General features: G+C 38.0%; 1 protein-coding gene across 5 annotated transcripts in view; it reads left to right on the top strand.

Annotated features, from left to right (window-relative positions):
• Positions 1-16977, top strand: part of SPTSSB (serine palmitoyltransferase small subunit B) — a 36380-nt gene that overhangs the window by 14328 nt on the left and 5075 nt on the right. The window contains exon 3 of one of the 5 annotated variants that reach the window (XM_045852107.1): positions 2052-2120. The exons of the other annotated variants lie outside the window; for them this stretch is intronic. Within the exon in view, the coding sequence (XP_045708063.1) occupies positions 2096-2120 (25 nt within the window). The 5' untranslated portion in view covers positions 2052-2095. The remainder of the gene's footprint in view (positions 1-2051; positions 2121-16977) is intronic. 5 annotated transcript variants of the gene reach the window in all.

The following is a 16977-nucleotide window of genomic DNA, read 5'->3' as shown; positions in this document are numbered from 1 at the left end:
AGTTCACAATTATTACTTGGACATCTTTGGGGTTGTCTACTCAGCTTTGGACAATACATCTATGAAATTTTGCTAGGCTAGTAATGCCCCATTAAAAACTAAGAATCTCAATGGCTTTTTAAAAATATCACTCAGACTATTTGTAAGTACATTTTGCAGTTTCAGTCCTTCATAATTTTTAGAATTATTCACTGACATTTAACTTTTTAATTCTAGTAAAATACATATAAAATAAAAGGTTATTATTCTCAACCATTGTCAAATGTAGTTCAGTAGTATTAGGCATATTTACATTGTTGGGCAACTAGAGTGTTTGCATCTTGCAAAACTGAAACGCCAAATCCCAATCCAACAACTCCCAACTTCCTGTGTCCTCCAGCCTCTGGCAAGCAGCATCCTACTTTGTTTCTACGCATTTGCCTACTCTAGATATCTCAGGTAAGTGAAATCATACAGCATTTATCTTTGTTGGGACTTATTTCACTTAGCCTAATGTCCTCTAGGTTTTCCATGTTTGCCACATCAGAATTTCCCTACTTTTTAAGGATGAATAATATTCCATTGTCTGAATATACTCGATTTTGTTTATCCATCCATCTGCCGATGGACATTTGGACTGCTCCCACTTTTTGGCTACTGTGAATAATGCTGCTTTAACATCGTGTACATTTAATGACTTTGTAAAAATAATGTTGAATGACTTGAAGGCCACCATTAGTGTTACAGCTGTTTTCTTTTTACTTCTAAAAACAACTTGGTAATCCTCAGAGAAAATATCTTCCGAAAGAAAAGGCTACCCAGAAGTTACACTCTTTCCTCTTTCCTTATTGGATAGCAAGGTTTCTTTTCTTTGTTATTCTGAATAAAATAGTAATAAAGAGTTTATTCTAAGAAATGACATTATAGTTTAAAAACTCGGTCCAGCAGCCCTACTCTCCCCTCCAATATTGGCAGAAATAAACAGAGGTCATTGCTTTGTTTCTCTCTGAGTAGATGAAAGATCAGTAGGAACAAGACAAGATATATCATACCCCCGTTACAAATTTCTCTTCCTATTTATAACATCTACTCAGCATTAATGTACTTGCTGCTGTTTTCAGTTTCAAAATATGTATCTTCTTTTTGATTGCCACACATTGAGATGGATCTAATCTGAATTTAGTAGTTCTTAAATTATAATGAAAATTCTGCTCAAGTCAAGTTCCAAGTTTTTTCCCAAGCCAGAGGTCCTTCATTCATAAATCCCTCTGGAGTCTGTCATAAAATGCAAAACAGTAACTACAGCTTTGAATATACAGTTACTCAACACGTGCCGTGTTGCCCAATGGCCTCAGTTGATAGCTGAACTGGAAATACGTGTTTCCCACTGTTCCGCTTTTGTCAGTGTTAATAGAAAGGAGAGGCAGTAAGGGGATCAGAGAGCCACAAAAACACTCTGCTCTTCATGTAACCCAAACCGACACTGTACCAACAAATTGATAAATTGTTGGTGAGACTTTTTCTTTTTAGTACATTTCAGTAATTCACTTCTATGTATAAGATTATAAAACTTAGAATAACTTAGTTACCTAAAAGCAATAACATGCTTTGACTTACAATGATTTGGTTTTTCCTCTCTGAGGAGTATATAGAATTGTCCAAATATTTCATGATTGCATAAAGTTCCTTAACTGCCCTATGATTGTTTGATTTTCTTCTCTGGCTTTGTTTCATTATTATCTTTTTAAAAATATATATTTTATTGATTATGCTATCACAGTCGTCCCATTTTCCCCCTTGACACCCCTCCACCCTGCACGCCCCCTCCCACCCACACTTTAGTTCACGTCCATGGGTCATACTTACAGGTTCTTTATCGTCTACATGTCCCATACTATTCTTACCCTCCCCCTGTCTATTTTCTACCTACAGTCTATGCTACTTATTCTCTGTACCTTTTCACCTCCCTCCTCCTCCCACTCCCCTGTTGCTAACCCTCCATGTGATCTCCATTTCTGTGGTTCTGTTCCTGTTCTAGTTGTTTGCTTAGTTTCTTTTTGTTTTTGTTTTAGGTGTGGTTGTGAACAATTGTGAGTTTGCTGTCATTTTACTGTACATGTTTTTTATCTTCTTTTTCTTAGGTAAGTCCCTTCAACATTTCATATAATAAGGGCTTGGTAATGATGAACTCCTTTAACTTGGCCTTATCTGAGAAGCACTTTATCTGCCCTTCCATTCTAAATGAAAGCTTTGATGAATAGAGCAATCTTGGATGTAGGTCCTTGCCTTTCATGACTTGAAATACTTCTTTACAGCCCCTTCTTGCCTGTAAGTTCTCTTTTGAGAAATCAGCTGACAGTCTTATGGGCACTCCTTTGTACATAACTCTCTCCTTTTGTCTTGCTGCTTTTAAGATTCTCTCCATATCTTTAATCTTGGCTAAGGTAATTATGATGTGCCTTGGTGTGTTCCTCCTTGAGTCCAACTTCTTTGGAACTCTCTGAGCTTCCTGGACTTCCTGGAAGTCTATTTCCTGTGCCAGATTGGGGAAGTTCTCCTTTATTATTTGTTCAAATAAGTTTTCTACTTGTTGCCCTTCCTCTTCTCCTTCTGGCACCCCTATAATTCGGATGTTGGAGCATTTACAGATGTCCTGGAGGTTCCTAAGCCTCTCCTAATTTTTTTGAATTCTTGTTTCTTCATTCTTTTCTGATTGGATGTTTCTCTCTTCCTTCTGGTCTACTCCATTGATTTGAGTCCCAGTTTCCTTCCCATCACTATTGGTTCCCTGTACATTTTCCTTTATTTCACCTAGTGTAGCCTTCATTTTTCATCTAATTTGTGACCAAATTCAACCAGTTCTGTGAGCATCCTGATTACCAGTGCTTTGAACTGTGCATCTGATAGGATGGCTACCTCTTTGTTGCTTAGCTGTATTTTTTTTCTGGAACTTTGATCTGTTCTTCCATTTGGGCCATTTTTGTTTGTTTTGACGCACATGCTAGGTAGTGAGGGGCGGAGCCTTAGGTGTTCACCAGGGCGGGGCACCCCAGTCACTGGGTTGTGACACTGTATGTGGGGGCGGGGTCAGAGAGGGACCAGTGGGGAGTGCTCCACTCTCTGCCAGATTTCAGTCACTCCCCCTGCTTCCCCCAAGCAAACTGGGCCCTTCTGCTGCTGCTTCCTGGGTGGGTGGGCTTGTGTACATCCTGGGACCCTGTGGGTCTCTCCAATGCACTCTCCTGTGAGGCTGGGAGTCTCTCCCACACCTCAACCCCCCACAGGTGTTTTCAGTTGGTGTTTTGAGGCTTTATTTCCCCACCCTGGGGCTCTGGGTTGCGTTGTGTCTCCCTCCCCAGTTTCATCTGGCTTATCTGTGCAAGAATGTGGGACCACCAGGTCTGCCAGCTGCCTTATGCTCCACACCCCTTCACAATCCGTCACCTCACTAGGCCTGCTAGCCGCTGCCTTGCACACCCGGGGTCTGCCAGCCACTGCTTTGCTGCAACCCCTCTTAGCCAGCCGCCTGACTCCACCCCTCCCACTGGTCTTGATGAATGTGTCTACTTGAACTTCTTGGTTGTCGGACTTCCATACAGTTCAATTTTCTGTCAGTACTGGTTGTTTTTTGTTTCTAGATTGTTGTTATCCTTATTTTGGTTGTGCGAGGAGGCACACTGTGTCTACCTATACCTCCATCTTGGCCAGAAGTCCTCATTATAAACTTTTTAAGTTGGCTCTCTTAGCTCCCTCTAAAGATATGGACTCTAAGACCATCACTTCTGGTCTGACTTCTAATTTCACCCTGTATCAGCATGACAAATTGCTTACCAAAGGATGGCTGGAGAGTATTCTAAGATGGAAAGAAAATTCCCAGGAAAGTGTTAAACAAGGATGGAACCTTTTAGGAGCCCAGAAAATATTGTAGTCACTCACAGAAAACTTAGAGCAAGATATCTGGAAACTCTGAAGCCAATAAACTTATACTGTGCTCAGTTCTCACAGGAGGTTTTGCCATTAATCACATGAACTGATTCACAATAAAGAAGCAGTTTTCAATTAGTTCCCCAAGACAAGAACCATCACATATGACTGTCCTTGTGGGCAGTACACAGCCCACAAGTGCTATCTGGTGGCCCTGTCCAAGGCACATTTGAAAATTTTTTCAGAGATTGTAGGGCCTTTCAAGTAGTGTTTGTGGTAATGGCTATATATAGGCACTGGTTTCTTTGTTTCTACTGTACTAGGAATTCAATTAGCAAACATAAAAAATGGCTAAGGTTTTTTTCCCTATAAAACATACAAAGCACTCCATTATTGAAATAACCATTATAGAATAGTCCACAAAGACTTTTTTACTTTATAATTTAGTAAAGTCTTGCAAATAGTTTAAAGTTGTACTGATTTATGAGAAACAACAATAAACACTATTACTATTACTTCCAAAGAGCTCAAAACCTATCTCTACACTTCTTACCACATCACTGAGACAGACTCGGAGGCAATTATCAATTGTCTTCATTTTACACAGGAAAGCTGTAACACAAAAAGATTTTAGAACTTGCGCAAGGACACAAAGTATAATGAATGAATGAATGAATGAATGAACAGAAATAAAGAAAAAAGAATAAAGAGAAGATAAAAGTAAGTGGAGGGAGAAAGTAAGGAAAAGGAAAGAATAAGAAAAGAAGAAGCTTCAGTAGAATTCAGGTCTTATTCCCATCCTGGAATTTTTTCCCATTGGAACCACTTTTCTACCCACCAGTCTTAAATTATTACTCACACAGAGTAAGCACTGGTAAAAGCCATTTTAATAGAATTTAAAACCACTATACAAGTGTTTTATTTCCTTAATTCCCCACAGAGTCCATGAACTTTTCACAGTGTGAGAAAGTAGAAAAGCATTTGTTATATTAAAAAATGATTTAGTACCAGTTCCCTTTCATCTTACAAAAAGAAAAATTGTAACTGGATGTGCAGAAAAGAATCTAGAATGAATTGTCTAAAAGCAGAGAAAAATAATTCATAAGCACCCTTTATGTGCCTCAGATTATACTATGGAAACATCAAATAAGTGCAAGTATGGTCCCTGCCCTCAACAACCTGAGAACTCAGTCCACCAGCCGGCCAGCTCACCAGTCAGTGCACACGCCAAGCACTGGGGACAGAGAGATGACTGTGGCATGTTCCCAGTAGTCAAAGGCCTCTCCTGTTAGAGGAGAAACAGTTTGTGCATGGCTAATTATAATACAGTATAAGTTCTGAAACAATGCTACAGTGGTAACACATTAAAGAAAGCAATATATTTTCCTTAGGAAGGGTGGTCTCCTGAGAATGTTTCCAGAAAGGAAAATATAGGAGCTAGTTCTTAAAAGTATTTTAAGGATTTTATCTGGAAGAGAAAGGGAGATGAAAATGTTTCTAGAAAAGAAAAAGGAATGAAAACATGGAAGCTTAAGAGCGAATGACATTTAACAGGAGAGTTCAGAAATGATGCTAAAGAGGTAGAGAACCATGAATGAATGAATCAGTGAATGAATGAATGAATGTTTTATTTCATAGGAAATGGAGAGCCACTGAAAGGTTTCAAGCAGAGAAGTGTCTGTAACTTTAGAAAGCTAATTCCAGCAGCAGCATGAGAGATTGTAACGTAAAAAGGAGACACACTGGCAGGCTATTTCATTAGTCCAAGCAAGAGACAGAGTCCACAGCACTGCCCGACATTTTCTGCAATGGTGGAATTATTCTATAACCATGCTGTCACATAGGGTAGCCATAAGCCACATGTGAGTAGGGGTGCCATACTGGGCAGTGCAGATACATCATAGTGTGGCATCTGAGTTAAGCCTTAAAGTAAGGTTTTTCTAACTACAGATTGCAATTTGTAGATTAAAAAATTGATGTGGTAGCTCACAATGGAGGTATTTTTTAATGAAAAAAGAGAATAACATAGAATACAGTAGAAACAATTCAAACAGAACAGAGTAGAAAAGAAACTATCAGCATGCACCTCAGAGTATTATTTTGAGACATTTATTTTAGTTATGTGGCTATGTGTATGCGTGTGTGTGTATGTGCCTTGCTTCACAGTGTGAAATGTACTTTTGCTCTCTACTGTGTTTAAAAATGTTTGAAAGCCAGTCCTTCATGGCAGGGTATTATTGAACTCTGTTAAGAGTTTTTAAGAAAAGTTTTCCAGAAGGTCACAACAACATAAGCGAAGTTCACTGGAGTTTGAAACGGGGATAACTCTGGACTTTAAATTTTTTCCTAATTTTTTGCCTTCAAAAAAATTTAATAGAGTTTATTATTTAGAATAGTTTTAGATTTACAGAGAAAATTTTGAGAAAATAGTACAGAAAGTTCCAATATACCCTATATCCCATTCTTATATTAGTATGACATGTGTTACAATTAATGAACCAGTCTTGATACACTATCATTAAGTAAAGCCAATACTTTACTCAGATTTCCTTAGTTTTTACCTACTATCCTTTTTCTGTTCCAGGGTTCCATTCAGGATAATACATTACATTTAGTTATGCTTCCTTAGGCTCATTTGGGCTGTGACAGTTTTTCACACTTTGCTTCTTTTTGATGACCTTGAGAATTTTAAGGAGCGCTGCTTAGGATTTTTGTAGGATGCTCCTCTGTTAGAACTTGCCTGATTTCCTCCCCCCCATGATTAGACAGAGGTTGTAGGCTATTGGGAGGAAGACCACCAAGATAAAGCACCATTGTCACAGCAGGATATCATGGATACATACTATCAAAGTGATTTGTCCGTGTTGATGTGGTCCTGGACCAGCTGGCTGGTAACCATAGGGTTATCAGTCTTCTCCACTCTAAATTTACTCTTTTTTAATCCCCCTTCCCATACTGTACTCTTTGGAAGGAAATCCCTCTGCTTCTTTTTAAAATAAATAGTATAATTTAAGGAAGGTTTGAACTTAAGTAAGTCATATTGAGTTCTTTCCAAAGGATGCTACTTCTGAGTACACAGTCCCTTTTTAGATACAGCATCTCATTGTGCAACAGTAGGACACTTTTTTCACTTCTCAGATTTTCAGGTTCCAAATATGAAGCACAAAAAAAGCTGAGTGATTGATGTAGAATAACAAAATAAGTTCAGAAGAAGTTAACCCAAAATCAGTTGTAGGTCTCTCTGCCTTTTCTCTTCAGCCCCAGATTCTGACATTTTAGAAGGAAATTCCTGGTGTTTTTATTTTCCCAAGGAGGGAACATTCCTTTTTAGCTAGAGTTCAGAAAGGGAAGTGCCTTACTGGAAAAATCCAATAATTTGGAATACTTTTTCAAGTGGAAGAGGGCTATAGGACCAACTCTTCTGAAATATTCCCCAGGTAAGTGCGACCCTACCAAAACATCTGCTACTCATCATACATTACAGTTGCCTAACTTCCCAACAGTCCTGTTACTGTGGACAGAAAACAACCACCAAGGACCTGCTGAGCACACCCAGACTCTACTCTCATTACTTCCCTGCATGTTCCCTTTATGGCACTCTCATTTTGTGAGTCACAAATGGGTTCGTGCGAACACATGATGTTTTTATTGCTCTATTTGTTTTACCTTTTGTCTCCATTCAGGCCAGAACAAAGCCCTCCCCCTTGACTAATGTGGATCATAAGTCCCAGGTCTTCTCCCGCTCGTTCTGGGAAAGGAGATGAAATTTTGTATCCTTCCCTACTGTACACAAATCTACTGAGAGAAAAAAAAAATCATTACCTGTTGGTAAAAGAGCAGTGAGACTCAGAAATAAAAAAAAAAATAGACTATTACTCTCCAATCAATTGGGAGATAACTTCTTCGTGGGCTTCCAAGTCCTTGCTATTTTCCACTGTCCTAGTGTCCTTGTCCATTCACAGGTTCCCTTTAGGACTCGGTCTATCCCTCTGGCTCCCCAAACTCATCATCCTTCTCCTTCTTCTTCCCCTAATCTGAAAAAACTCTTATCCATGCTAAGATGAACATTACTAACAAGAACCTTAGTTTTGCTGGTTCCCAGGAACATTTGCAATAAATTAGCCTTCATACATTCAGCTAGAGGAGAATCTGAACTGTGGGACTGTGGGACTGCAGGAAAGAGTCTGGAGTAAAGGGGGAGAAGAGTCTGGAGAAACAGAGAGGGTGGAGCTGAGGTCTTCCAGATATTCTACACGCCTGATCCCATTGTCTTTGCTCAACTCTGAGTCTTCAAAGACCACAGAAAACCTCCATGGGAATTTCTACATCTTTCATCCAGTGTCACTTCACAAATACAGGATGTATTCCACTTGGTCCCATTGCTTCAATTTGGTTTGAAAAACCAATTTAATTAACATTAACCAATTCAATGTTAGCCCATACGCTCAGTCATTTTTTTTATTTTTTTATTTAATCATTATTATATTTTTTCCATTACCATTTAGTCCTCTTATACCTCCCTCCCCGCAGCAATCACCACACTGTTGTCCATGTCCACGAGTCCTTTTTCCCTTTGCTCAATCCTTCCACCCCCTGACCTCCCCACCCATGCTAGCTGATGTTTGTTCTACACCAATGAGTCTGTCTTTCTTTTGCTTGTTAATTCAGTTTGTTCATTAGTTACCACAGATGAGTGAAATCAATCATGTGTTATTTGTCTTCTCTGAGTGGCTTATATCATTTAGCATAATGTTTTCCAGGTCCATCCATACTGTTGCAAAGGGTAAAATTTTCTTCTTTTTTATAGCTGAGTACAATTCCATTGTGTAGATGTCCCATACTTGTTTTATCCACTCATCTATTGATGGACATTTGGGCTGCTTCCATATCTTGGCGATTATAAATAATGATGCCATGAACATAGGGGTGCTTAGGTTCTTTCAAATTAGTGTTTTGGGTTCCTTCAGGTATGCTTCCAGAAGTAGGGACACTGGGTCAAAAGGCAGAACCATTTTTAATTTTTTGAGGTATCTCCATACTGCTTTGCACAGTGGCTGCACCAATCTGCATCCCCACCAATGGTGCAAAAGGGCTCCCATTTCTCCACATCCTCACCAGCACTTGTTTTTTTAATTTATTGATTATAGCCATTCTGACAGGTGTGAGATGGTATCTCATTGTGGTTTTTATTTGCATTTCTCTGATGATCACTGACATTGACCATCTTTTCATATGTCTATTGGCCCTCTGGATGTCCTCTTTGGAGAAGTGTCTCTTTGGGTCCTTTGACCATTTTCTGATTGGGTTGTTCGTTGGGTGTTGAGTTTTATAAGTACTTTATAAATTTTGGATATTAACCCCTTATCAGATGGATCAGCAAATATGTTCTTCCATTTTATGGGTTGTCTTTTTAAACTGTTGATGATTTCTTGCTTTGCAAAAACCTTAGTTTGAAGCCCTGGCTGGCATAGCTCAGTGGATTGAGTGCAGGCTGTGAACCAAAGCATCACAGGTTCAATTCCCAGTCAGGGCACATGCCTGGGTTGCAGGCCACGGCCCCCAGCAACTGCACATTGATGTTTCTCTCTCTCTCTCTTTCTCCCTTCCTTCCCTCTCTAAAAATAAATAAATAAAACCTTTAAAACAACCTTAGTTTGATGAAGTCCCATTTGTTTATTTTTTCTTTTGTTTCCCTTGTCTATGGAGATATAGCTGATAAAAGATTTCTACAAGCAATGTCCAAAATTTTGCTGCCTGTTTTCTTCTATGATTTTTATGGTTTATGGTCTAACGTTTAAGTCTTTGATCCATTTTGAATTTACTCTGGTGTGTAGTATAACAGGGTGGTCTAGTTTCATTTTTCTGCATGTATCTGTCCAATTTTCCCAAAACCATTTATTGAATGAACTACTGTTAGCCTACTATATGTGCTCATTTGCTCTGTCAAATATTAATTGACTCTAAATGTGTGGGTTTAATTCTGGGCTCTCTATTCTGTTCCATTGATGTATGTGTTTGTTTTTATGCCACTACCAGGCTGTTTTGATTACTATGGCCTTATAGTACAGTTTGATATTAGGTAGCATGATTCCTCCAACTTTCTTCTCTTTCTCAGGATCACTGTTGCTATGCAGGGCCTTTTGTGGTTCCACATAAATTTTTGAAATATTTGTTCTAGTTCTGTGAAATACATCATTGGAATCTTGATAGGAATTGCACTGAATCTATAAATTGCTTTGGGTAGTATGAACATTTTAATGATGTTAATTTTTCCAATCTATGAACATGGTATGTGTTTCCATTTATCTGTATCTTCAATTCAGTGTCTCATAATTTTCCAAGTACATGTCTTTTACATCCTTGGTTAGGTTTATTCCTAGGTATTTTATTCTTTTTGTAGAAATTGTGAATGGCATTGTTTTCTTAATTTCCATTTTTGTTACTTTGTTATTGACATATAAAATTACAACTGATTTCTGGATATTATTTTTGTATCTTGCTACTTTGTTGAATTCATTTATTAGATCTAGTAGTTTCTTGGTGGAATATTTGGGGTTCTCTGTGTCAGTATCATGTCATCTGCATATAAAGACAGTTTTACTTCTTCCTTTCCAATTTTGATGCCTTTTAATTTCTTCTTTTTGTCTGATTGCTTGGCTAGGACTTCCAGTAGTATGTGGAATAAGATAAATGAAATCAGACATCACAGTCTTCTTCCCAATCTTAACAGGAATGCTTGTAGTTTTTGCTCATTGAATTTGATACCGGCAGTGGGTTTGTCACATATGGCCTTTATTATGTTTAGGTATGTTCTCTCAATTTCCACTTTGCTGAGAGTTTTTGTCATAAAACAGTGCTGGGTTTTATCAAAAGCTTTGTCTGCATCAATTGATATGATCATGTGGTTTTTATCCTTCATTTTGCTTATGTGGTGAATCACATTTATTGAGTTGTACATGTTGTACTATCCTTGCATTCCCAGAATAAATCCCACTTGATCATGCTGTATGATTTTTGTGATGCACTGCTATATTCAATTTGCTGATATTTTGTTGAGGATTTTAGCACCTATGTTCATCAATGATATTGGCCTATAATTTTCTTTCTTCATAGTGTCTCTATTTGGTTTTGGAATTAGGATCATGCTGGCCTCATAAAATGAGTTTGGCAGGCTTCCCTCCCCTTGAATTTTATGAAATAGTTTGAGAAGGAGATGTGTTAGTTCTTTTCAGAATGTTTGGTAAAAATTTCCCTATAAATTCATCTGGTGAAAGGCTTTTGTTTGTTGGGAATTTTTTGATTACTGCTTTAATTTCATTAGATGTAATCAGTGTATTCAGATTCTCTGATTCTTCCTGATTTATTTTTGGGAGATTGTATGTTTCTAGGAACTTATCCATTTCATCCAGGTTGTCAAGTCTGTTGGCATTTAATTGCTCATAATGTTTTTCTTATACTCCTTTGTATTTCTTTGGTATCAGTTGTTATTCCTCCTCTTGTGTGTCTCATTTTATTTATTTGGGTCCTTTCTCTTTTTCTTGATGAGTTTGATTAAAGGTTTGTCAATCTTGTTATTTTTTCAAAGAACCAGCTCTCGGATTCACTGATCTTTTGTATTTTTTTAGACTCTATTTTGTTTATTTCTGCTCTAATCTTTATTATTTCCTTCTTTCTACACACTTTGGGCTTTGTGTGTTGTTCTTTTTCAAGTTCCTTTAAGTGTGAAATTAGATTGTTTATTTGAGCTTTTTCTTGTTTTTCGGAGATAGGCCTGTAATGCTATGAATTTCCCTCTTAGGACTGCTTTCCTTATGTCTCCCAGATTTTGGATTGTTGTGTCCTCATTTTCTTTGTTTCAAGAAGTCTTTCGATTTCTTCCTTGATCTCATTGTTACCCTGTTCACTGTTTAATAACATGTTATTTAGTTTCCATGTCTCTGCATGTTTTTCAGTGTTTGTCTTGTGATTGATTTCTAGTTTCATAGCATTGTGGTCACAGAAGATGGTTGACATGATTTCATTCTTCTTAAATTTATTGAGACCTGTTTTTTGTCCTAGAATGTGGTCTATCCTAGAAAACATTCCATGTACACTTGAAAAGTATGTATATTCTCCTGCTTTGGGGTGAAATGCTCTAAAGACATCTATTACATCCATTTAATCTAGTGTGTCACTTAAGGCTGCTGTCTCCTTGTTGATTTTCTGTCTGCAAGATGTATCCATTGAAGTCAATGGAATGTTAAAATCCCCAACTATGTATTTCTGTTGATCTGTCCCTTTATGTCCATAAAGATTTGCTTTACATAGTTAGGTGTTCTTATGCTGGGTGTGAAAATATTTACTAGGTTTATATCCTTTTGTTGGATTCTTCCCTTTATCACTATGTAGTGTCTTTCTTTGTCTCTTACTATAGACCTGGTTTTAATGTCTATTTTGTCAGATATAGGTACCCCTACCCCAGCTTTTTTTCTTTTCCATATGCATGAAATATCTTTTTCCAACCCTTTACTTTTAGTCGGTGTGTATCTTTCTGTCTCAGATGGGTCTCTTGGTGGCAGCATATAAATGGGTCTGGTATATTTATCCATTCAGCTACCCTCTGTCTTTTGGTCAAAGCATTTAAGCCATTTACATTTAAGGTGATTATTGATATATACGTATGTAGTGCCATTTTATTGTTAGACTGTTTTCCTCTGTTTTTTTTCCCATTTCTCTTTTCCTTCTTCTTAAAGCAGGCCCCTTAACATCTGTTGCAGTACTGGTTTGCTGTTAACAAACTCCATCAGCTTTTTCTTGTCTGGGAAGCTCCTTATTTTGCCTTCAATTTTAAATGATAGCCTTGCTGGGAAAATTATCCTTGGTAGTAGTTCCTTGCTTTTCATCACCCTTCTGGCCTGAAATATTTCTGATGAGTAATCAGATGACAGTCTAATTGGTACTCCCTTGTAGGTAACTACCTGCTTTTCTTTTGCAGCTGTTAGGATTCTCTCCTTATCTTTAAGCCTTATCATTTTAATTATGATGTGTCTTGGTGTAGGCCTCTGTGGGTTCAACTTGTTCGGTACTCACTAAGCATCCAGAATTTGTGTGACATTTTCCTTTACCAGATTAGGGGAGTTTGGGGTCATTATTTCTTCAAATAGGTTCTCAATCCCTTACTCACTCTCTTCTTCTCCTGGTACTCCCATGATGAGGATGTTGTTATACTTCATGTTTTCAGGATGTTTTTAAGCTCCTCATTTTTTAAAATTCTTTTTGGTTTTCGTTGCTCTGCCTGATTGTTTTTTTTGCCTTGTCTTCCAAAACACTAATTTTATCCTCTGCTTAATCTAACCTACTCTTTCTCCCTTCCAGTGTATTATTTATTTCAGATATTTCATTCTTTACTTCTACTGATGTTTGTATGGTTTCTATGTCTTTTTTCATATTGTTGAGTATCTTTTATAATCATTGCCCTAAACTCTCTGATAAATAGCTTACTTCCATTAATCTAGTTCTCCTGGAAAATTATCTTCCCATTTGGCTGCTTCTTTGTATTTTCTGCCTTAGATGTTAAACTAATCAAGTATTTAAACTGATTAGTTTATTAATCTAAGCAATCTGTATTCACCATAGCTTAAGGACCACAGGGTAGGGCAGAGTAATTCCTGTGGTTGGGGCTAATGCTTCCCCTTAGGCTGATGCCATTCAGAGAGTAGTGCTATGCCTGAGAGAGATGGCTCCTACAGCATGGGAAATGACTCAGCATATGGATCCTGGGGCTGTTCTCTCAGTTCTGTCCCCAGAGCCCCCAACCCCGCACTCTCTCCTCAAGCATCTCTAGTCCATTCTTCCCTCCATTTGCTGGCACCAAGGGTAAGTGACTGCAAATGAAAGTTTGTGCTTCGGCCCTTTAAGAGGGTCTCCGTGTCTCCAACCACCTCTCACTGACAGATGGAACCCCTTCTGCTCTTCACAGCTGAATGTTATCTGGGGTTCTTTCTGGCTCTGGTGCTGTAGGCTGGGGATCCCAGTTTGGGGTTTAGACCCCACTCTTCTCAGGGTAACACCCTGGCCACTGAAATATCCCTCTAGCACTTCAGCTGCCACCTGTGGGAGCCCAGCCAGCCCTCTCACATCTCCTCCATACTGCCTACCAATTTCGCTGTGGGAAGTGTTTTCTTCTGTCTGTCCATCTGTGGTTATAAGGCTTCTCTCCAGCTAGTGTTTACTTGGTTATTCAAGATGATTTCTCTACAATTTAGTTGTAATTCCATATTGGTCCTGGGAGGAGGTTACTGTAGCTTCCACTTATTCTTTAGCCATCTTGGATCTCCCTCCATTTTTTTCAAATACGTGATTTTGTCTAGGCGATCTCTAGTCCATCCAGCCACTACCATTCCTGGATTCCACTTTAGCTTCCTAATATATGTGGGAAGTATTGCCTAAAGCATACATTGGTGAGATATATTCAGCTGAATTGTAGTCCTTGAGGGCAATGGCCATGACTGTTCCCATCACCAGCCTCCAATTCTTAGTGCAATTATCAGCCTGTTAATAATTACTTTTGATAAATAAAGGGAAGAAGAGGAGAGAGGAATGTCTTTCTCCAGTTAGATTCTCTTTCTACTTATGTATCTCCTCCATATGCAAATTCTTAAATTAATGCTTTGTTTGCACTAATCTCACAGCAACCCTAAACAGTAGATTATTATCTCCATTTTACAAGTGAGGAAACTGAGGCTCAGAACAATTCAGTAACTGGACCAAGGTCACAGAGCCAGTGAGTGATTGAGTCAGGACTTGAACCAATGTCTAACTTTGTTCCCAACCTCATATTCTACATTATGCAAATGCAATGAAAGCACTTTCTATACTACAAATAATCCTATGGAAATATTTTTTTGTTTTTATTACTACAGGAACTTTGATAAATCAAATCCATTAAGCATCTTAGAATGTGGTACTACACTGGGTTTCCTGAAGAAGGAGACTTGATTACATTTTTAAAACAATGGCTCAGAGAAAGCCTTTCCTCAGGCTTCACAATCATTCCTCTAGGTACCAATGCCAACCTTTGCCCAAGCCCCCGCTTCCTACAGGAGCTTCAACTGCTCTGTGCATCTCATGGTTTCTAACCCTTCCATCTACTTGAGGATGTCCTCACACAGCCTCCTGTGTGAGGTATATCCTGAAGATATACCACAGCCTACTTAGGCAGCACCACCTTTGAACGCACAACCTCAAACATCTAAAAGCATTTTTTTAAATTTTCAAGTTTAGAGGAAAACTTAAAAAGAAACCAATAAAAAACATTTCTATCTTTTCCATATATGGAGAACCATCTCTTAAAAATCACAATCAAAAACAAGATTTATGGTATGCTTGAATAAACATTTTTAATATTTTGTTTAGCTTTGCTGGGATATAGCATTAGGTGTTTAAGAAAGTGGGAAAATTAATTTCACATTTCATTGTGAAAAAATAGGACTAAAATGTTTGCTGTCATCTAGTTCTAGTTACCTATGGACAGTTGATTTTGTGGCATCTCATCATTATTTCTCAAAATTCAGCCTCATTTCCTAGCTTCCTCCTTAGCATTTTTCCATGTCCTTTCCCCCATTTAGTGCTCCTTCTTGGTCCCTCATTAACCGCACATCTATTATGAGGGGAAACAGAGTTTGCCTTTTGATTATTTTAAGGTAGTTATTTTTAAGACACAAAAGACTCAGAAAGGACCTTTGACCTTCCCCCTTACCAGCCTGAAGGAACTCAGAAAAATCTTCTTAGAGGAAAGGAGCTGTTACTTGGCATAATACAAATTAAGCAAGAAAGACAGGGAACCTGCAAAGTCTGTTTGTTAGACTCCACTTCATGTCCCATTCTGTCTGGTGGCCATGCAACAACTTGTTAACCAAATGTTTGCCCTTCCTAGTCTACCTGTGAATTGCCTGCCTTTCATCTGAAGTCCCAGGCCCCTGCCTCCCTCTCCTTAGTCCAGAAGAGCATACAAACAGCCAATGTCTGATTTTTCCTCAGGCCCTATACTCTTGTGGAACCCCCGTATGTACCTACATAATATATTTGGATATTTTCTCCTGTTAATCTGTCTCATGTCAATTTAACTATTAGGCTAGCCAGAAAAAAAACTTAGAAAGGTAAAGTGAAAATTATTTTCCCTTCCCTATATTTTCGTGGTCCAGTTTGCTGCTGCCTAGAAGAGCATAATCTGTCTGCAATGAGAATGATTCCTTCTGTAGCCATTACTATTCGGAAGAAACCACACAGCAATACTCAAAATACATTTGTTTAATGAATTACATTTGTTTAATGAATTAATAAATTCTCCTGCCCACATTACTCATCTTAAATTGTCCAAAATAGTTTTTTTTAATCTTTCATGTAGTCCCATAGGGATTATACAGACTTAAAAAGCAGTAAAAATATATTACTTGAGACTGTGATTATCAACCAGTGTGTGCAAGAATTTTTAAAACATGTAATACCTAATTATTTACTCAGGAGCACTGACCTCTTTTCCCTTACATTGTCAAATAAAAAAAATGGCAGCAGCCAACAGAGTAATAGCCATCCATTGTGAATGAATCAGAATTATACCTATTTTCTTGTCAGATCCACAAAAAATATATAATTATTGGTGTGCTGCAGAATTTTAGTAATTAGTTTATGTGTGCCATGAGATGAAAAAGGTTGAAAATTGCTAGTTTAAGCAAACATAGAACCTAAATATAATTCATATTCTAACAATAGCATGTAGCAGATGGCTTACCAACAACAAAACTCACTTCTTCACGCCTTTTCATAATAAGAAACAATGAACAAATAATCCTTACAATTGCTTGTCATCAAAAAGGGGGAAAAAGAATCAAGGAAAGGGGGAAATCAATGCTTTTTATTGACTGACTCTTTGATTTCATGAGATTAAAGTGAGATGTGACCATCTAAAGCACTTTTTACATGTTGGAAATGGCTACTGAGAAGGCTGGAAAATGATACAGGGGACTACAGAAACTGGCAAGAAAAGAATGTTTTTTAATCTTAATTCTTTAAATCACTAGCAGTATGTGTCCAAGG

This window comes from Phyllostomus hastatus, unplaced genomic scaffold (assembly GCF_019186645.2).
Source record: "Phyllostomus hastatus isolate PE091 unplaced genomic scaffold, TTU_PhHast_1.1 phas_contig_86, whole genome shotgun sequence".
Classification (NCBI taxonomy): domain Eukaryota; kingdom Metazoa; phylum Chordata; class Mammalia; order Chiroptera; family Phyllostomidae; genus Phyllostomus; species Phyllostomus hastatus.
This window is presented reverse-complemented; position numbering and strand designations above follow the sequence as displayed.